This window comes from Petaurus breviceps, unplaced genomic scaffold, assembly GCF_028583685.1.
Source record: "Petaurus breviceps papuanus isolate PSGF00001 unplaced genomic scaffold, PetGlider_PUasm1.0 339, whole genome shotgun sequence".
In the NCBI taxonomy this organism is placed as follows: domain Eukaryota; kingdom Metazoa; phylum Chordata; class Mammalia; order Diprotodontia; family Petauridae; genus Petaurus; species Petaurus breviceps.
In genome coordinates this window covers 1,455,391-1,477,088 of record NW_027186112.1, presented here as the reverse complement: position 1 = coordinate 1,477,088, position 21,698 = coordinate 1,455,391, and the positions used below count along the sequence as shown (strand labels likewise).

The 21,698-nt window shown below is 43.1% G+C and overlaps 1 protein-coding gene across 8 annotated transcripts in view; it reads left to right on the top strand.

The window, feature by feature from the left end:
* Positions 1-21,698, top strand: part of EEF1D (eukaryotic translation elongation factor 1 delta) — a 33,877-nt gene that overhangs the window by 5,676 nt on the left and 6,503 nt on the right. For 2 of the 8 annotated variants that reach the window (XM_069096926.1, XM_069096922.1), the window contains 3 exons: positions 13,323-13,406; positions 14,505-14,625; positions 16,182-16,253. In XM_069096926.1, the coding sequence (XP_068953027.1) occupies positions 14,509-14,625; positions 16,182-16,253 (189 nt within the window). In that variant the 5' untranslated portion in view covers positions 13,323-13,406; positions 14,505-14,508. Of the gene's footprint in view, positions 1-13,322; positions 13,407-14,504; positions 14,626-16,181; positions 16,254-21,698 lie in introns of those variants that run through there. The other 6 variants (XM_069096925.1, XM_069096927.1, XM_069096924.1 and 3 more) reach the window with 3 other exon arrangements.

The following is a 21,698-nucleotide window of genomic DNA, read 5'->3' as shown; positions in this document are numbered from 1 at the left end:
TAAATGCTTGTTGATTTATTACCTTCTAATTATTTGGTCCTTTAGCCAAATTAGATTCTGTCCCCTGTACATAGCTTGAATGGGAGTATGTTGGAAGGTCAGGTTGTAAAGGGCTAGGAGTAACATGGTTAGTCCCATGGTTTAGGAAATCCACTTTTCAGCTATATGGAAGGTAGATTAGAGAGAGGAGAAATTTAAGGCAAAGAAAGGCTTGATAGAAGCTTTATAAGGCAAAGTCTGGATTTCAGCCCAGTTCTAGACATTGCCTTGATTGATACTCAGCAGTCTGGTAGTTTATTTGTTAAAAGAGGTGCTATGGAGAAATAATTGGTGTAAAAACAAAAGGGAATATTGATATAACTTTTTTTTTTGGAGGGGGAAAGGCAAGGCACTTGGAGTTGAGACTTGCCCAAGTTCACACAGCTAGTGACAAGAGTCTGAGGCTGAATTTGAACTCAAGTCCTCCTGACTCCAGGACTGGTGCTCTACTCACTGCACCATCTACTTGCCCCTGATAAAACTTTTTAAAAAATACAATACACAACCATGAAAATAGGGGGGAAAAGAAATTCAATTCAGGGGGGGCAGGGAAGATGTTTTTGGTTTAGGCAACAGCATGACCTAGAGATGGAAATATGCAGGGCATGTTCAAGGGAACAGAAAGTAGTCCAGTTTGGTTAAAGGACCAAATACATGGAAGGGAATCAGTCAACAAGCATTTATCTAGCCCTTTTAATGATCAGGAATTTCCTAAATTCTGGGGCTAAAAAGAAAAGGAAAATCCACTGGTCCCTGTCCTCAAGCTTAATGGAAACAAGATATCTATATTCATGCTAGATAAATATTGAGTAGATGGTAGATAACCTCTGGAACTAAGCTTTAAGAGTTAAATGTGAGTAGAAAGAAAGGCATAAGAGAGAGAGCATCCTGAGGCAGAATCATAAAGTAAGCCAATATGGCTGGCTTATATTGCTCATTGAAGGAGAAATGGATTAACAGACTGGAAACACAGAAAAGAGCCAGGTTGTGAACAGCTTAAAAGTCAAACAGGAGTTTATATCCGATCCTAGAGGGAATAGGTCCCATTATATATTATATAATAAACCTCATTCTATATCATCCCTATGGTCCAGCTGAATGGGCCTTCTTGCTGTTTCCCACACCTGACCTTTGCCTCTCAGAATTCCTAGTTTTCTTCAAAGTTTAGCTCAAGTAACCATCTTCTCCATGAAGTTCTTACTGATTCCTTCCAGCTTCTAGTATCTAACCCTCCACACCCAAATTACCTTGTATTTATTTTCTATAAATATGAATCTCCCAGATAGCATGGTGGCTTTGGGTTTGGAGTCAGGAAGACGTAAGTTCAAATCTGGCTTCACATGCTTATTAACTATATGACCCTTTGCCTCCATCTGCCTCAATTTTCTCTGACAAGTGAGGATTATCATACTAGCACGTATTTCTCAGAATTGAAGATCAAATGATACTGGTCAAATGTCTTGCAAACCTTAAAGTACTATATAAATTCTATTAATAATATTTGGTATATATGTGCAAGTTAATTCTTCCTCCTCCCCACTCCAGAATATAAGCTTCTTGAGGGCAGAGACATTCTTTTTATTTGGGTGTATCTGTAGTTCCTAGCACAGTGTCTGTTACATATCAGGTATCTTAGGGTTGCTTGTTGCTTGATTGTGTGTGAATGCTACTTTGGGAGCAATCCCAGACAATAACCCATACCAAGGATGCTCTTGCCAAACTCTCCCCAGCTTGGTATAGGGGAAAGAGTGAAAGATTATGAGTCAGAAGAACCTGGGTTGGATTCTCAGCTTTGTTCTTTACAACCTGAGTGATCTTGGACCAATCCTTCCCCTTTTTTGGCTTCAGTTTTCTCATATGTAAAAGGAGAATGGATAGGACATCTTCCTGCTCTGAATTTTATGAGACCGTATAAAGTTATCTGCAGGGCTGGAGCTAAAGGCATCCTTCCCTTCCCACCTGGTGGGAACAAAGGGCCTCTTGGAGCAAAGAACAGCCTAGCCTCCACCCACTACAAACCCCCCTCCTTTCTTGTGTTACAGAGTAGCAAACAGAAGAATGTCATGGATTCTGAGCTTTTTATGAGCCTCCAATCCAAGATCAGAGGATTTGTAGAAATTTTGATTTGGAGGTCATTGAGTCCCATCCTTGTTTTACAGATGAAGAAACAGGCCCATAGAGTTTTACAGGACTTGCCTAGAGGCAAATAGCTAGGGCCAAAATTTATTTTTATAAAAATTAAATATACTATCTACACCAAGCTGGCTTGTATTCCCAACTTTTCCCTCAACTTGGCAAAGTTTATTCCCACTCCATTGCCATTCTTTGCTGTGACTATTCACAACTCATAGCCTGTCAGAGCTCTGGTGGGGGGTGGAATTTCTGATCCTGCCCATTACTTTTTTCAGTGTTCTTAACCACAGGCCACTTTGCTCTTGGTAGCTTCAACATATTCAGGAGCAACAGGCATTAGAAATTTGAGGATGAAAATTAGGGGACAGAGGAGAAGACTTTTAAATTCATAGGCATATAGTGACATGGAGAAGGTAGCATTTGAGATGGACTTTTAAGTCTTTTTAGAAGTTCACAAGCTGGGGAATGGGGTCTGTATTTTACATTTAAGAATGTATACATTTATGTACATGCCAAGAACACTGGTAACATGGCTCTAGGCTGTATTTTTTGCTGTCTCATATTTGTAAAGGTAGCATTAATGTACTTGTCAACTTTTATTTTTGTATATTAAGTCATAGGACATTGAGGAGCATATCTTTCAACTTTGTGTAAGCCTAGCTGGCTAAGTAAATACGTTTTAATTTTTAAAAAACTCTTGTTGAAAAGCATCGAGGCTTCCCAGCCAAATCCTTGATGTGTTTTGATAGGTTTGGGACCAAGTGTCAGTCCTGGGCATTTCTTGGCAGTGGATACTCTCTTGGAAACGAGGATGCTTGTAGAAAGCTTATCATCAAACAGTGTGACCAGCTGTCATTGAGCCTTAGTTCATACCTGCCAAAGCAACTGTAGGGAAAAATAAAATGGATTCCAAGGGCTGCAGCCCCACTGATATTAAGAATTATTCTAGACTAGTTGTCTACCATTCACAGACCTCTCAAAACCCCAAAATGGTTTTTTTTTGATCACCTGTTTTCTACTGTGGTATGGTGAACTAGGTACCAGAAAACCTGGGTCCTAACTCTGGCTTTGCTAATTATACTTTGATTATAGGATCTCACCCTTAGAAGAGATCTCAGACTAGCTAGTATACAGTACCCAAACAGGACTCCTCTCCATAATGGATCAAACAAGAGGCCAATCCAGGGTTTGCTTGAATACCTCTAGTGAAAAGGAACCCCCCCCCCAATTCTGCTCTTGAATAGCTTTAAGTGTTGGGGGTATTTTACCTTAACTTTGTCCTTACAATTTCCATCTATTTGCTTCTCCTCATTCTCCTCTCAGGAGCCAAACAGAATAAATGTAATCCCTCTGTCTTCCTTGTGACATTCCATCAAACACTTGAAGATAGCTTGTGCCATGTTAAAACACTTTGAGCCTCAATTTCCTTCTGGCAAATGAGAATGGTGACCTGCGCTCCCTCCCCCCCATCAGCTTTTTTACTTGTAAACCTCAAATAGGAAATTATTTGTAGAAGCTCTTTAAAAACAGTTAGGCATATGCAGACATAGGGTGTAATTATTATTAATCCACTGTTTCCTCGAAAGAATCTTTGGCTCCCTCTGGGAGCAGATGGTACTAGATTTGTTCCTGCTTCAGGAAAAGGTGGGGGTAGATTTGTAATTGCCACTAAAACAGTTACTCACTAAAATGACCATGTAGGCAGTTCCCAGGATGTTGCCATAGTAGACATGCTTCCAGAAGGGAAATCTGAGGCCTGGTGATATCCTTGGATGCTTAGGGCAGCATGCTGAGCTCCATTGTGTGAGAAAGGCCCTTCAGTATTTGGTTTTTTGAGTAACCAACGGTGTAACTTCATAACATGAGACCATGTTAAGGTCGGATCTTCTTGGTGCCAGCCTATTTAAAGGTAGTGGCTATATAGGCTGCAGGTCAGATACTTATTTGCCATGTGGCCTTAGGCAAGTTGCTTATCATCTTTGGGCATCATTTGCATTGTTTGTGAAATGAGGATCATAATTTCTGGCCTGATATCCTCACCTAGTTGCCCAGAGGCACAAACAAAATAATAAATGTAAAACCTTTGCATTAAATGTTTTTTTTTCCTTGCTAAACTATGCCCATTTTAGTTCGAATTGATGCTGGGAATGGATGATGACACTGCCTTCAGCAGTTTCCGAGTTTAATTTACACCTGGTGTTCTGGGGTCAGGGCTGCCAGGTAGTGATGCCATTTTCTTTCTACTAGGAAGTATCTGCATAATTTCTTTTAAGGCTTCTGAAAACACCATTTGCTTCTCTATACTGAGAATGTGGGTCTTGTGGGGCATGGAAACCTTGTGATTATGCTGTGTGGAATGTCCTACCTGATGACCAGTCTCTGGGGAATTTAACCTTTCTGACTGTATCTAATCTAAATGCTTTTTCTTCATGCTGCCCTAGGAGTATAACTTAAAAGTAAGTATTTGCCTTACCTGTTGTCTCCTAGATGTTGGCTCATGGTATCTATGCTTGATGGAATCCCTTTTTAAACTTCTGCTTATTGTGCCATAGTAAACTAAGAAACCAGAGTGACCCCACCTCAGATTTCTTAAAATTTCCCTTCCTCTTTTCCATCCCCAAATTAAGATAAAAAGGTAAGAGACTATTTACTAGGAATCTATCACCATTTTAAACGAGTGGACTTTCCCTGGATCCTTGGAAAGAGTACTTTCTAGAAGGTGGCATGGTTTAGTAGGAAAGAGCCCTGGACTAGAGTTAGGAGACCTGGATTCCAGTCCTTATTCTGCCACTAACTCACTGTGGAACCTTGGGACAAAGCACTTCCCTTCCATGTGCTCCTTACTGGAAAATGAGGGGGTTGGATCCCTCCCACTTATCACATCCTATGATTCCATGAGTAAGGGGCCTGATTCCTGGTGAGTTCATAGTGAAGGCAGCCTATTTGGGGGAGTAGCAGTAAGGTCCCAACAGGTACCTTGTGGAAGTGTAAGTTGGTCATTAATCACAGTTCATTCAGTCTGATGTGTGTGTGTGTGTGGCTGTGGCTGTGGCTGTTACCTTGTTCTAGTAGTCCTCCCAATATAATAAGCTCCAGGAGAAGTTATATATCATGTATAACAACTGTAGATGGAATGAAGACTAGATTTGGCTCATTAAAGTAATATCTTTGGACAGTAGAAGATAACTTTGAACTTATGTTCAAGTTGTTTCTGCTAATCTGGCATTCTGCTTATGCCCTAAAAAAAAGGATGAATCTGGATTGGCTATCCTAAGTTAGTTTTTCCTCCACTTAAAAAGCAAGAACACTGCTTTTAAATAAGGCCAACTTTAATACAAGCATTCTGTTTATTGTCAAGGAGAAAATTGAACAGTTGAATTGAAAAGTCTCTTGATGTAAAACGGCAAATAACATTTTTAGTAGGCAGTGATGGAAAAAGAGCCATGCTGCTTTTATACCCCTCCACCACCACCACCACCACCACCACCCTCATAATAAGCATTGGTCCTCAGCCCTAAACCCCCTTTCCTTGTTGAACCTCATTCTGGACCTTGGGGAATTCCTCTCACACTGCCTTCTTCATCCTCCCCTTCCTGGCTTTGAGGTTTACATCCTCTGGTTTAATCTGTCTGAAACTGCCCACCTTTTTCTGCCCCGGAGTGTGATGAGGGGTAAAAACAACCAATAAATCAGCTCTTTTGGCTGCTTCAACCCAGAATCAAAACCAAAAAATTAACACCTTTTCACTGATCTACTCCACCTACATAATAAAATACTGCCCTTGAGCCAAATATCTGGGCCTGACCCTCTATTTCCTTATTCCATGACTAACTTGCTGTACCATGTGGTAACACACCTGAAGACCCATAGAGATGGGTACACTGTAGTCTTAAGCCCCAAATCCAGTCATGTTCCCATTTTAGCATCATAAATTCTTAGTCCTCCTTGGGTGCCTCCTTCTGGGGGTACATCTTGAAAACGTGTCGTTACTGTAAATACAAATAAGAATCCATGGGTATATCAAAGTACCAACATTTTCCTTTTGTGGTTTAACAAACCATCAGAGATCTAACAGCCCTTTTAGCATAGAGCAGAAAATCCCCTCAGGTGTCTGGTTCAATTTCCAGCTTCTGGTAGAAGCTTAATGCTATTTAAAGTAAGTCGTTTTTAAGTAAATTATTCTAAAAGAAAAAGAATTCACAAGTTTGGAATAGCCCCTACCCCAGACCTTACCAGGGTTATAGACTTTTTCTGTTCTCTTGAGTTTGGTTGGGAGACTGCAGCTCTAGGCTTACACTGTCCTCTGATTCCCTGTGAAGGTGATCTTGAGTTCTTAAAGGCGTTAAGGGGAGAAAATGTTTGGCTGGCCCTCTCAAGGTGGGCAGGTCTTCAGAATAAGGCCCTCTTTTCATAATGGTTATTGTTAAATTACAATTCTGGAGAGCCTTATAACTAGAAAGTTGGCCATTAGTAGTACTGAACTTTTTAACCATTGTAATCTATGAAACTATCTCCAGATACCCAAAGAAATTATGGTTTGCATCATTGGTTTGAGGACACATACCGACAATCATAAGTTCTTAAAGTAATAAGCTGTATGTGTGTATAGGAATATATCTTTTTATATTGTAGTGGCTATTACATATCAAACCTATATCCTCTACCCTTTGTCCTTAAGATGCTCCATTGTTTTGCATTATCTTGTGGGTGCATATTCCTTGCCCTGATCCCACAGGATCTAGGGGCTTTTACATAATATTCTCATCATCCAAATAGTCCAAAGCCAATAATGAAGCAGAGGTAGAAAAAGTGAAATATAGATTACAAGTGCAGAGAAATCCTAAGACCTTAAGGCCTCCTTAGAAAAGAGTACAAATTAAATAGTAAAAGGCATTACAGATCACGCTGCTATATGAGCCCCAAATAGACAAGTTTCCAGGAGTCTGCTTTGGCCAGCACAATGTGAGCTAGACTTTGGGCTTTATGACTGAGTGGGTGATGTCACTGCCTTCTTGGGGTCATAATGCTCTAGGCTTGTTGTGGGGTAGGGAGGCTTCTAAGGTCAACATTCCCTTTGCCACTTGCTGCTGCCTCCTCTGCCCTTGTCATCCTTACATTGGTGAGTGCCAGGATCTCCAGGGATCAGTGAGAGATGGGGGACTTTGAGCTTGGTTAGAACTAATCATTCCTTTTGGGGGGATTTTGTTTTTTGGTTTTGTTTTGTTTTTAGTTCTTAGTTGACTTGAGTTCATCTCTGCTAATATTAAGAAGCTATTCTTAGTGAGCATTTGTTGCTTTCTTCTCACTATGTCTCTTTTTCTCCATCTCTTCTTCCCTCTCATTCTTTTATTCTCTTTGATTCCCTTCATTTTTTCTTTTTCTTCCTCTTTCTGAGTAAGACCCTTCCTTGGACATATTGAAGAGCAAATTTTTTAAAACATAGGAGTGGGCCACCCTTCCTAAAAACTTGTGATCTGAAGTTTAGGAAGCATTCTAGATTTGGATTACAAAAGCCCTCTTTTCCCAACTCTGTCCCTCCCTCCGGAGAAAATGGAGGCACTAATGACATTGCCTTTTATTGGGAGCAAATAGGAAAAGGAAAAGATAGACATTTTAAATATCAGTGGGTATTTAGGGTTAAACTTCTAATGGCCTAGCGACCTGTATGACTTTCTGCAAGTCACCTGTGTCTCTTTTCTGAAGAATTGTTCCTCTTTGGTCAGTAGGAGTCAGGTTGAAGTTTTCAGAAAATCAATATATTATTACACTGGCTCTTCAGCAAAGCCCCAGAGTGTCAACAGGCAGTCATGGCATCATGACACTTGTGTGAAACAACAGCCCCTTAACAAGAGATTTCATGTGCCAGGCATTTCTCCAAAAAAGAAGGCTCAGGAAACGTCCTGCAAATGGGCACAGAGGCCTAAAAGAAAGCAGGCATAGAGGATTATGACTGAATTTAGAAATGGCTTCTGCCTATTCTGTAAAGTTAACCAAAATAGAAGTTATTTTTAAACTGACCTTAAGTTGGAGGTATTAAAAAAAAAAACCACCCCTAGCAAAGAAAGATAGCTTGAAAACATAAACTCCAGGAGTCAATTCTAGTTGGTTTTCCAAAGCATCTTACTGATGCGTTGTCTCAAAGTATTTTTGCTGCCATGAGGGCACATGCTCTTAAAAATTTTAGCCAGTTCCTTATTTCAGCTTGGCAAAACCCTTACAATTGTAGGAACTTGGTGATTTAATGTATTTCTATCTAACCTTTTACCGAAATGCCTCTCTATCCCCTGACAACATCTCTGAGGGCCAAATAATTGGGTAAAACTTACAACCTGAAATCAGCCACAGCAATAGAGATTTCAGCACAATTTGTAAGGTCAGCATTCTCAGAAATAGTATATTTATGTGAGGAATTTACACGTCCTGGCAGCATCTTTTGTTGTAGCAACTTTTTGAAATAGAACCATGGAATGTCAGAACCAAAATAAAAAGACCTTAAAAAGAACTTAGTCCAGAATGCTTATTTGTTAGAAAAACCTGATGCCCAGAGAAGGAAACTGAGTCAAAGTTGTTAGAGGGAGTCAGTGGTTAAAAGTCAGGATTGTGGTCTGGGGCCCTCAAATTCTAACTTGGCACTCGTGCCACTGCCATCAGTGTGGATGCCCCTACGAACCTGATGATTGCTGTTATTCTTTATTTAGAACTCGGTGTGACCACACAGAAAGACGCTAACCCAATGAGGACTGGCTCAACTAGAGCTAGAGCTTCCTTTAATCAGGTTAAGTTCTGTCTGCTGAGATTGCAGTTACAGAGCATCATGTTTCTTAAGGTGGTGCTAATTCTCAAGCAGAACTTTGAGTCTGTACCTAAAGGTACATATAGACACATCTGTGTGCAGAAACTCAGCCAGCCAGTGACCTTGAATTTGGTGCCCCGCCTCACCATTTTGGGCTTCCCTGCTGTTACTAGCATAATAACAGTCAACCTTTCCTCTTAGCGAATTGTTCCCAAAGCCCCTGGGCTTCCTTCTTTAAAAGAAATTGTTTCTCAAGGGGTTCACTAATTCAGTCCTCCCTTCTCTTCCCTTGTTTTTCTGAATTAGTAAGGTCTCAGTGTCCTGGGTAATTAATGTGTGTGAGATCTGTAAGTATGCTACCAGCTGCCCACTCAGAGTCATTTAGAAAGCTGTCCCCTTCACAGAAATGCCTTGCTCATTAAGCAAGGACTTCTTTTTGTGTTTTGTTTGTTTTTTAATCTACTCTTACCAGAGCCTTGTAACGAGGTCGTAATAACTTGTCAAAAGAAACGTCTTAACGTGTATCCTTGGTTTGTTCAGCTATGTTGCAACTACCTTCTTGTGCTTACCTTTTAATGCTGCCTCCTTGGGAAGATGAGGACAAGGAAGCCCTCCTGCCCGCTGGAGACGGTCTGGGAGGATAAGCATAAATATGATGAAGCAGAGCGGCTATTCTACGAACGGGAAGCCACACAGGCCGCCGCAGCCCAGGCCCAGCAGCAACCAGAGGAGGTGGTGAATGGCCTCAGCCAGGATGATTCAGGGGACAGCAGTGGGCGGGACACCAAAAAAGCAAGCAACAATGGGAAGAAGCAGAAGAAGAGGAAGCGTTCACCCAAGAACCACCCATCCCAGACCAACCTGGCCCTAGTGGGCCTGTCAGCCGACCCAGTTTGGTTTGAAAAGCCATTTTTTGACCAAGCAGAGACATCCTACCGCAAGAAGCTTGCAGATGCAGTAGCGCCACGTGGCCTAGTGCCCACGGAGGCAGCCACAGCCACCCAGGTGCATTCGGCATTCTGGCCAGAGAAGACTCCTCGGGCAGTGGTATCCAAGCCAGGGAAGGCCCTGATGGCACCCTGTACCCATGGGAGTCGTGTGGCCTGCCACCATATGGCTTGTGGCATCTGGGTTAACAAGTTCTATTTTGACCGAGCTGAGATGGCATTTGTGGAGTGGACGCAGGCGTCCACCCCACCACATTCCCTGGACATCTCATCCTCACAGTTACCACAGGACACAAGTGTGGCAAGTGGGAGGGGCACCCCAGATGAAGGGTATATGACAGCTGTAACTACTCCTGCCACCCCAGGGCCACCCATTAGAGGCTCATCCTTCACTGCCTGCTGGCCCAGTTTGCCAGCCAATGGTAAACCCCAGCTTTTTAGTCTTCAGGCAATGATCCAGGAGGTATGGTTGGAAAAACCCCAGTATGATGATGCTGAGAGATGTTTTTATGAGGCCATGTTTGATGGCCACCCACCAGGGAAGGTGAGGCTGCAGGAACGGGGTGGGCCACTTGATGTAGCACGGCGGGGAAGAAAAGATAGACGGAACAGAAATAACACAAGCAAACGTATTGGTCCAAAGCGGGCAGATCCTGTACCCTCCAAAGAAGTGGACCCTGCCTTACCCTACTGGTATTTCTTGCACAAGGATGGTGAACCCCCATGGCTCAACAAATCAATTTATGACAGTGCTGAATCCCGCCATCATGCCTCTGAGGCCCTCCGAATGTCATGGCGAGCAGAAGCACCTCCAGTCTTGCCAGTCCCTGCCCATCGGCCTGCTTCCCGCGTTGTCCCCTCAGCATCTGCACCAAGACCAAAGTAGGAAAAGCTTACTGTATGGTAACCATTTCTCCCCTTCCTCTTCCACATGTCCCCAGGTCCCACTTGTATTGGATGAAATTTAGTCACAGAATAGGGGGTAGGAAGCAGCTATCAGCTCCTGGTTTTACTTGTTCTCTCTCCTTCTCTCAAGGAATCTCATTTCTAAGAAACTTTAACCCAAATTGATGAAAGAGGAAGAGCAGTAGGGGGGAGAATGAGGAATTACTGAGACATATTATGGGCCCTGTGTATTTTATTGGCTCTGTAGTTTGTTTCAGAATTTTGGAGTTCCCCCAGAAAAGTTGGTATGGTTTATTTAAATGCCTCAAAAGAAACAAGTAAAAGTAATCCGTGGGTTTAAATCAAGTCAAAGTAGGATGACCTGGGAGGTTGGAAGTCCTTTCCCTTGGTAGTATTTTCTATAGACACTGTTGGGGAAGCTTAGGATTACATGGTCCTTGTCCTGTGCCAGCTTAAATTCTAGCTGACACAGAAGAGCTCTGGCAGGGCAGCAGTCCCAGGTAAGTTAACCACCAGGTGCATGCCCCCATGATGCAGGCTCCTTTGGGGAGGCCAGACCTCATTTTTGAGGAGAAAGGTGAAATCAGAAACCAAATATGTCTTAGTACCTCCTTAAGGTTCTCCTGGGGGGAAACATAGAATTTCCTAATCTTCAGTGGGAAAGCTCTAACATACCTTTTCCCTAGTCAGACACATGTGTAATCCTTTTTTTTTCTTTACCTGCAGAGATAGTAATGTTTTCTATATGCCTGTGCCTTCTGAGCTGAGCGACTTCATGAATTTCCTCTCTGTTCTTTTGAATGTTGGTGGCAGCATTTGTCGAGCAATGTTTTCCAACCCAAATTTTACTGCAAACTACTAACAGCCCAATTCTGTACTGTTGGGCTGGCAGCTCTCTAACCTTGGTATCTTAGGGGAAGGGAGGGGATCTTTTGGTTCCTCTCAGTGGAAAAAAAGGGAAGCTGCAGAGTGGGAGGGGTGGATTATAGAGAGAAGGGAGAATTTGTTTTGTTTTGAATAGACCATGCTAGGGGATCAGTAACAGTGTGCCAGGGCCCAGAACTGCCCATCATCACCCCAATGCAGACTGGTTGCCATAGGCTCACAGAAAAGACTGGGTAAGATTTCCTGCTGCTTTGAATAACAAGAATCTAAAATCTTGGTTGCCCAGGGTGGTTGGTGATGTCTGTTTCTAGGAGCACTGAGAAAAGGGGTGGGATGTCTAGTCAGGATTTTCTGGGAGACTTCTGTATTCTCAATCCCATTTTACATAGGTGTGGTCTTAAGAGAAGTCGTCCCCTTGGGGAGCTCTGAGTCTACCCTGAGGAAGTACTCATTAATTATTTAAGTCTTAAATTGTGCATGTGCAGTAATAAGTTTTGAAGTAGTCAGTCACCAAAGGTTTTGGAGGAGGTAAAATGCTGCTTTGTACCCAAGAAATGTTGAAGTTGTTGGCTTGAGTTGGGCTTTGCATCTGTAAATGGAATGGGAATGAATCTAGGAGAGGGATAACTACATGGAAACAGGCAAGAAGGTGGGAGGGGCAGTCTAGTTCTAGGATGGTAAGACCAGTCTTCTGGAGCCTGGCAGGTTCTTGTTGGGAAATAGTCAAAAGTTCAATAAGTCTGTAGGGAACGTAGGAAACCAAGTAGAAGCTCTTTGACTATGTGGAAGAAAATGGGGAGGTATTGAGGGGTTTTGAGTCAGAAGTATGGCATGACTTTTCTTCCTTGGGGGCCTAAGAGTTGAGTGTAATAAGTATCCTCCTGTTGCATCGATATGGCATTTGTTTTGAGTAGGGTTTGAAGCTGATGACTTCTATGGACCCTTCCCAACTCTCTGATTCTTTGATTCTATGATGAGAGCAATGTTAAACTTACTTCTGGTAGAAGAATATGTAGTCAGGGAGGTAGCAGACTTTACTAATTGTGCCCTGAAGTCAAGAGGGCCTAGATTAGGGTGATGGTTATAAATATGGTGCTGTGAAAGGAAAATTCATAGGACTTGGTGATAGCATATTGGAGAAGAAAGAAGAATCAAAGATAATACTGGGACATTATTTCCTATGTAAAACTTAATTGAGTACTTGGGGAAGGGTGTGTTGGGGTGTATGTGTGTAGGAGGGGCAGGGGGGACTCACTGAGGTCAAGAGCAGTGATAGAGCAAAAGAGAGGGAAGTCAGTATGATTGGGCACTGAAAAAGGAATACAGATGCCACTGGGGCTATTCATTCACCTAATGGCATTCCAGCTGTGGTTGGGTGTAGTTTTTCTTCCTAGATTCAGTAGACTTGACTGACAAAAATAGTTGGGTGGGAAGGGGTTCAGCTGTCATCTTTCCCGGCCCCTTCCTTATATGGAGGATGAAACTGAAGCCCAGAGAAGGAAAGAAATCTGCTCAAATTTTCACATCTGGTTAGTGGTAGGGCTGGGATACTATACCTGCCTGGCAGGTAAGCACAAAGGGTGAGACAGTGTTAGAAGACAAGGTTCCTTCTCTTCTAGGGCTCCTGTTTGTCTTCCCCACTCTCTACCAGAGCAACCAGTGGCATCCTCCAGTGGGAGGGGAAGGAAAACACCTCTCAGCAGGCAAGTTGGCTTGTGGGGAGCATAATACCACTGAAGTCATTCTGATCACTTGTGGGTGTTCTGTTGTAGTTAGGCATGACTGTCCTTCCCGGACATGGTCAGGTTAAAGGGAGACTTGGAAGATGAAAGAATGAGAGAAAATGTGTCTGTTAAGAGCAAGGTTCTTCTTTCCCTTCACAATAACATAGGCTCCATAATACTGAGGCCTAGATAGGGGGAAAAGGAGCCTTGAGAGGTTGGTTTTGTAGGCTTTCGGGTTCAGTAGGAGTTATCAGGTTGATACAGCAGTCCCTGCACATCCAACTGCAGCACAATGTCCAGAAGGAGGGTGGTGGTAGTCTGCTGATTTCTACCCTAGTCAGATATGGAGTATTGGGTTCAGTTAAGAGGGAGACATTTTGAAAAGGATGTTGATGAGTTGGAGTACATCTAGGAAAGGGCAACCAGAAAGGGGAGGGGAGGGGAGGGAGAGGAGGGGACTGGACCCCTTGCCATATGATGGGGAGCCATTGAAGAGACTTGGGAATGTTTACCTTGAAAAAGAGAAGGCTATCACATTGCAGCTTTTGCAAAGCATGAGGCAAGAGCAGTAGGGTGGAAGTTGTGGAGAGAAGTTATTGTTGTCCTACTGTAGCTGTCTGAAAATGTGATAGGCTACCAGAGATGGTGGATTTTCACATCACAGGCAGTATTCAGGAAGAGCCTGGGTGGCTTTTTGTCAGATCTTGTAAAGAGATTCTGTTCCAGTATGGATTAGACTACATAATCTCTGGAGGGTTCCTTTCCAGCTCCAAGAGTCTGAGAAAAAGACCAGGATATGAGGCCATTTTTGAGACCCTGCTTTGAGAAGCCCTACTTTCCAAATAGCCTGTGACAGCTTTTTGGAGCTTTTTCTTAGTGTGGTCCATATCTCAGCAGAGATGGAGTGGAATGGAGAGGGGGAGAGAAGGGGGATACAGTTTGCTAGTTCCAGAGTTTGGGTGGAAATGAAGGAGCTTATTATGATCTGAGCAACTCACTGATTGTTCAAATCAAGAGATTCATGTTAATTGGTATCATCCCTAGGTGTGACATTCTTCCCATTTTTTTCCTCTACAGGAAGATGGCAACCAGTTTCTTGGTGCATGAGAAGATCTGGTTTGACAAATTCAAGTATGATGATGCAGAGAGAAAGTTCTATGAACAGATGAATGGTCCTGTACCTGTCTCTTCCCGACAGGTAATATTAGCTCAGAGCCAGAAGCTGGAATGGGGGAGATGTAAAAAGGAGAGGGAAGCGACAGCATTGGGAGCCTCCTGTGGCCTTTGGTACTATAGACCAATCCCCCATGTTCTGATTTGTGGGAGGAGAGGGCAGAAGGTCCTTGATCCTCTCATCCTGCCAGACAGTTTTGGGGGAGATTTGCAACTGGATAACTTCAGTTATGGACCCTGTCACTTAAGACTCTCTGTATTTAGGTAGGTTTTTCCTCTCAAGGCTACAGTTTTATCATCTATGACATGATTTGGACTAGGTGATCTTACAGCTGTAAATCAGATTTCTGAGGCAGCAGTGAATTAGGTGAGCAGACTTGAGCCATGGGAGTATTCCTGGGCCAGCTGGAAAGAAATGCTGATACCAGAGGCAGGAAGCATCAGGTTGTATGTCTAGCTGCTCTGTTGGGGGAAAAGGTTGGACCCTGGAGGGACTGTGATTACCCTGCCTATCAGGGGCAAGCAGTGCCAGAGCTGGCCTCTGGAGTTTATTTTAATCTAGCAGTGCTTCTCACATCCATCACTTAACAAGTATACAGTAGGAACTTAATACATGCTCAGTTTAATCTATGGCATTCTGTTCTTACCCAAAGCAAATCTCACTTGTGAGTATGGGACTCTGGGGAGCATAGATAGATAAGGACCTAACTGCAGCCACATCCCAGATGCACTGGAGTCTTCTCCAGCCCTTTAGACAAGTCTGCTATATTAGTGGCTCCTAAACAGGAGGGGCCCTGGCCCTTGCTTTGCTTCAGCATACTACTGCATTTCTCCCATCTCCCTGGCCCTCTCAGGTGGTCATGGACTATGAACTTTACCTGGCCTGGGAATTATTTGGGCAGGTCCCCAGACTTTGTCCAGTTTGGATCTCAAGCCTAAATCTCACAAGTCAAGCCTTCATGCTTGTTCTTCCTTAACTGCTTTTGGAAGAGAATGAGGTGTAGGCTGGTGCTGGCTGGTTAATGAGACACATGGCTGGTTGGCACTCACAGAAGGGATTTGGAAATGGGTTATGGAACAGCAAGTAGAGCCAGGTCCCTTGGCCCATTGCCCAGCACCCTTGAATAGACCCCACTAGTGAGGAGCTGCGTTGTGGCCTAGAGCCGTGTGAGTCAGAGAGGCCCTGCTGTACTTCTCTACCTCCTAGCAGTCATTGTTTTAATGCTGGGTAAATCACTGAGCCACCTCCCCCCCCAACCCCCCCAATGCATTAGGAATTTCTATTTCTGGGGTGTTCAGGGTGGGAGGTATGTGACAATAGGCATACTAGGAAGAACAGGATGAAAAATCACTATCCAGCAGCTGCTGTCACCCTGTCTTCCAGGCATCAGGGCAAGTGCGTTGTCTAGCATTGAATGCTTGCAAAGGGCCTTGAAACTAACCGGAAAAAGAAAACTCACATGGCTCCTGCTTCTTTCCACCAATCAATTTCTATCTATAACACTTTCATGCCCTGTTTTAGATCTATACTTTTTTTCCCCAAATAAAAACACATGTTGGTTCTTTCTGCACTGTTTGCAGGAGAACGGCGCCAGTGTGATCCTCCGTGACATTGCCAGAGCCAGGGAGAATATCCAGAAATCGCTGGCCGGAGTGAGTACCCTATGCTCGCACCCGCTGGCTGCCTGTGGCGTCCTCTTGTGAGCCCATGCCCACCTGGCTGGCCTCTGCCACCATCTGTTGGATCTTGATTTTAAACATTTTTATTACCTTTTTTTTAACTAAAGGGAAGGACAAGGTGTAGTATTTTCTATTTTCTGTTTAGAGAGGAAGCTTATTTATGTCTGTGGGGAGCTCCGCCTCCCCAGGCAGCAAATTGGATTTGAAACACTAAATTTTCACATGCACACACTGATCCCTGTGTACCTCCTCCTCCCCCTGAATCTTCAAAGTATTTTTCTCCTTAGATTCTTTGAGTCTTATCCTAACCAGTTGCGTGGCTTTGTTTCCCTAATAACTTAGGCCTTCTGCTGAATGTGCTCAGGGCTTTTACTGTTGCTTTCCTGCAGGGCTGGGCTTCCCTTCTCTTTCCCTCCTCTACCCTTCCCCAAGGGCACTGAAGATTGCTGCTACCTTTTCTCTGCTACCTTCTCTCTGCATAGGAAGGATGTGTACAAAAAAATTAAGATGGCATCTTTTCTTGGCTGATAATTGCTGCTTGCCTCTCTGTGGTTTTGTCTTCTCCCTGCTGTGCCTTCTACCTCCAGAAAGAGGAGGAAATTGAATTTATTGAGTCAGTCATGGGATCAAACTAGTTGGAACCTGACCTGCTGGTGATAATTGATTCTGTTTTTAATTTGAGGCCTAGAAAAGGAGACTGATTTCTTCCTTCCTATCCTGATGTGGGTCATTGGGTGATAATTTGCTGCTTTCATTTGCAGTGTACTTGACATATCTCAGGTGTTTGTCAGTTATTTCTACAGTGAGTCTTGGATGTGGTCCAATTATGATTGGGGTAAAAAGGCATAGTTTCAAGGAAGAGAATGGTACACAGGGTATCTCAACCTGTCTTCCTGTTCAGGCTGGTTAGAGTACTGAATGTGCCATGGTTTTAAAAGGAGGAGTCACACATAGGTCTATTTTCCATGTATCTGCATCAAATTCCTTAAGTGACTGCTTCCTGAACAACTAGAAGAAACCCTAACTGGCTGACTAAAACTGCTGTCAGTGTCCTGGGTTTTCTTTATCTGACAGAGGTATCTGCCCCAAGATTAATAATACCTTCCAGATGTTATATTAGCTGTTGTAAAAAGTAATGCCTGTGCTTTATTGAAAAGAAACAGATGTGAGGACAGGTTTAATTGAAACAATGATGACTTTAGTTTGGGAAGTACTGAGCCTGAAGCACCAGAAAACCATCCATGTGGAGATGTCTAGCAGAGTTCTTTCATTGGGGAGACTTTGAGAAGCAAGAATTCTGAAATTCTCTCCTTTCTCCTGGGGCAGCCTCTGGGTGATTTTGGAGGCCTGGGAGCTAGCTCTCTGCCTCTCCCAGAGTTAGAAGCTCCTGACCATCTGAAGTTTATGCTTGACCTGTTACATATTTCTCTTCACCATCTTCTCCTAACCAATAGGAGTGGGCCAATATGTACTGAATTTGAGGGACCTGGGTTCAAATTTAAGCTCTAGTTATTATTTCCAAAATGATGTTTACCTTGGGCAGCTGATTTAGTTCCCTTATCTATAATCTGGGGGCTTGGGGTGGAATATAGATGATCACTCTCCTCAGAGTCTGTCCTAGCTCAAAGAAATGATGTGAGTTGAGCCCTGAAAGATGCAGAAAGCTGGATAGATGGAACAAAGTTAGACGGGCCTTCTAGACCAGGAAAAGAATAAAAACTCATAAGTGGTAATGAGTCTGCAGGTGCTGGCAACTGGTCTGACTGGTTCAAAGAGAAGAAATAATCCCATTGGGGATGGAGTTTGAATGGTTTACCAATGGTGATAAGGGGCCCCCTTGTGGTGGAACAAAGCTCTGTCCTTTCAAATCTTTGCCCTCCTATCTTCCTTGCTTAGTGACCAGCAGTGGTAGATGTCTGATAAGTCTGATTGTCCAGAGGCTTATTCAGAAGGCCCTTATCAATATCCTGGATCTTCTGTATCCATATTGTAATTAATTCTTCATTCTTTGCTGCTTAATTTCTTTGAGGGAGGCCCAAGTATAATAATCTGGGGGTGGAGGGAAAGGTTGTCTTTTCTTCAGATACCTGGATGTGTGTTGTGTTTTCTTTTTTTGAAGTGGGGAGTATAGAGTTCAAATATAGCCTTATAGAGCCAGAAAGGACCATTGGAGGTCATCTAGTCCAGTATTATCAAACTCAGGTAGAAAGGATCCCTGCAGGCTGTATATTGACTTTTAAAAACCCACAAATTAACATCTGTGTTGTATTTTTATTTGTTTTGTTAAATACATCCCAATTATTTTGTATAATTTTAATGTGGTTCTGACTGTACTCAAGAGTTTGATCCCTCTAGACCACCACCACCCATCTCATTTTATAGATGTAGAAACAAGCTCTTTGGCTCAACAGTCATCTCTCATTCCACTGTCCCTTAAAGGTGTTGGTTTTTAATGAGGTCTCTTTGTAGTCAAACATGAACTGTATAGGGAGCAAAAGAAGTCTCGACATTTGCTACTTCTGTCAAGAGATTGTCCCCTTGGAGTCTTGGGTCTTCCTCTCCCTCCACCCTCATGTCACCCTGATGTTGCTCCCAGTCTTTGCCCTTTCTCTGATAGAGCCTGATAGGGTCTGGTCAGGGAGATAACTAACTTCGGAGATCCCTTCTAGGGCTAAATCTCTTGATTCTCGGATCCTGTGGTCCTGTAATGTGCAGCCACTGGAGGTAGAAAGACAGACCAAACATTTTCTGCCTGCAGGAAGTTATAAAATACAGTAGGGTTTCCAGAGGGCTCTAGAGCACTAGCAGCTATGGGAAATTTGATTAGGCTTCTTGTAGGAGGCAGCATTTGAGCTGAGCTTTGAAGGAAGCTCTCTGAAACAGAGATGAAGTCTGACATCCTAGGCAAGGGGGACCGCCTGGGCAAAGGCACAGAGATGAGAAATGGGATGCCATGGACAGGGAACAACAGTAAGCCCAGTTTGACTGGAAAGTAGAATATGTGAGAAGAATGTGTAACAAACCTGGAAAAAAGGTAGCAGAATTGAGGGAAAGTTATTGAAGCATGGGGGAAATCTGGGAATTTGTAAGCAGAAAGGAAGGAGCCATAGATAGAAAAGGGGGCTGGGGAGTGGTGGTGTGAGAATGAGAGAAAGCATGAGGTATAATAAGCTCCCACTGATTTGGCTACAAGTAGATGGTTGACTTTGGTAAGAGCCTGGAGCAAGGGAAGAAGGCTGTGGGGATGGTGCAGAGGTGATTTGTATTCAAGAATTGAGGAAGAGAGGTTTCAGCAGGGCTAGGGACTTAGCTGAGAGGGCAGAGGAGAGTACAGGTAGTCTGAGAAGAGACTGTAGGCAGTGAGGTAGATCAGGAGTAAAGAAGGGAAGAGTTAAAGGGCTGGTTTGCAGCAGTAACAGACCATAGTGGTTTATAACCTCATTTTGTAGTGGACCAGGTCAGAACAATGGTATTCAGTGGAACAGTTCGGAGTTAAGAGAAAGTGGTATGGGCTAGTGGGGTAATCCAGGATTGGGGTTTGGAAAGGAATGCTTGACAGCAAAATGGGGAGCAAAGGAGGAGTTCAAGGGCATAGGACACTGTGAAGTTGAACTGATTAATGTTGAATCAAGATTTGAAGGGAATAAGGCCAGAGCATGGGTGAGAAATGGGAAAGGGAGAGACAGGGGCACTGGAAATTTGAGTGAGAACAGAGAATAGGTATAAAAAAGACAGACCAGGGGACAGTGCTAGGCACTTTACAATCATCGTTTTATATGATCCTCACAACAGCTCTGCAAAGGTAGGCAGGCAGAATTGTAAGAGACTTGCCTGAGGTCACACAGCTGGTAGATGAGACCTCATTGGAGCTCAGATTTCCTGACTCTGGGGCTACTGCTCTATCTACTGTACCACTTAGATACCATCCTTATGTATATGACCATCCCTGTCTATGTCTGAAATGAATAAAGAAAGCTGCAGGCTGTGAGATCTGAGAAGTTTTGAGGAACTGAGAAACAATTTCAGTATGTAAATTGAAATACCCAAAGTTGGGGGCAAGGATGGAGAGGAAGATGATTAGCCAGGTCCTGAACTTCTTGAGAAAGGAGGGAGAGCAAAAACAAGAAAGAGCATTAAAAACAGAATGGGTGGGGTTGGGGTGTTGTTTTTAAAGAGGGAAGGAGAATGCCTGGTGGCTGAAGTAGAGCATAGCCTTCAGAATCTGGACAAGGTATTATAGCCTCACTGTGGATTATGGAGCTTTCCAACCTAATCATTAACTAGCTAATTCCTTCCCTCCCCCAGCTAAAGGAACAATAAAGCACTGAAAACAGGTGCAGATAGTATTACCTCAAAAATAAGATTAATTCAATTCAACACACAGTCCCCCCTCAGTCAACAAAAAAATAATTTCCTTGTTACCCTGTCCCAGTTCTCCTCTGGTGTCTCTGATTATTTAGTGTTCTCCCCTGACTGTTCCCTTTCCTGTCCATTTACTGTGGGTGTTGTTCAGGGCAATGCCCAACATTTTAATGAAAGCCCACCACAAAGTACCTTCTATGGAAAATCAGCCAATATCGTAAAAGGGGGGAAAAAAAAGGCATTTAAGTGCCTACTTACTATGTGTCTTCATCCACAGCACTAAATCCATTGTGCCATCTACTTGCCTCTAAGTAAAAAAACAAATTTCTTCTAGTCATCCAGACTTGTAACTATTTCCCCCTTCCTCACTCTAACATTCAAATAGTTGCAAAACCCATTAATGCTTCAGTTGGATATGTCCCTATTTATCCCCCACTCGTTTAAGGAATTCATCACTTCTCTCCTAAATTATTGTAATAGCCTCCTCTTTCCCTACCTCTGCTTTATTTTCTCTCCAGCCCATTCTACACAATATCAGAAATAATCTTCCCTTTAAAAACAAAACTTCATATTTTCCCCTCTACCAGAAGTCTTCAGTAGTTCCCCACTGGCTATAGGATTAAATCCTTACGTAATTTTGTCTTTCAAGAGCCTTCCATGGTGTGGTACTTGCCATAGTCATTGAATCTTCAGAATTCGAGGAGACTTTAGAAGTCCCCCCCAACATTCATTTTTAAATCATCATCCTTAACAAGTACCCCTCTAGTCTCTGCTTAAAGACTTCAAGACCTTTAACCTAAGGCAATCCATTTCACTTTTGGAAAGTCCTTATTTTCCCTAATTTTTTCTCTAAATTTATGAAAATTTTATTGAACCTGGTTCTTCCCTTTGGAGCCTGCCAGAATAATTCTGATTGATTTAGAATCTGCCTGTTATGGTTTTGTTTCCTACTATTCCCTATGTGCCATCCAGCCAAATAAGCCAACTTTTGCTTCTTCTCCCTTGGTTTCTTCCTCCTTCCCTTTTCGTGGACCCTCCGTGTCTGTATCTGTACAA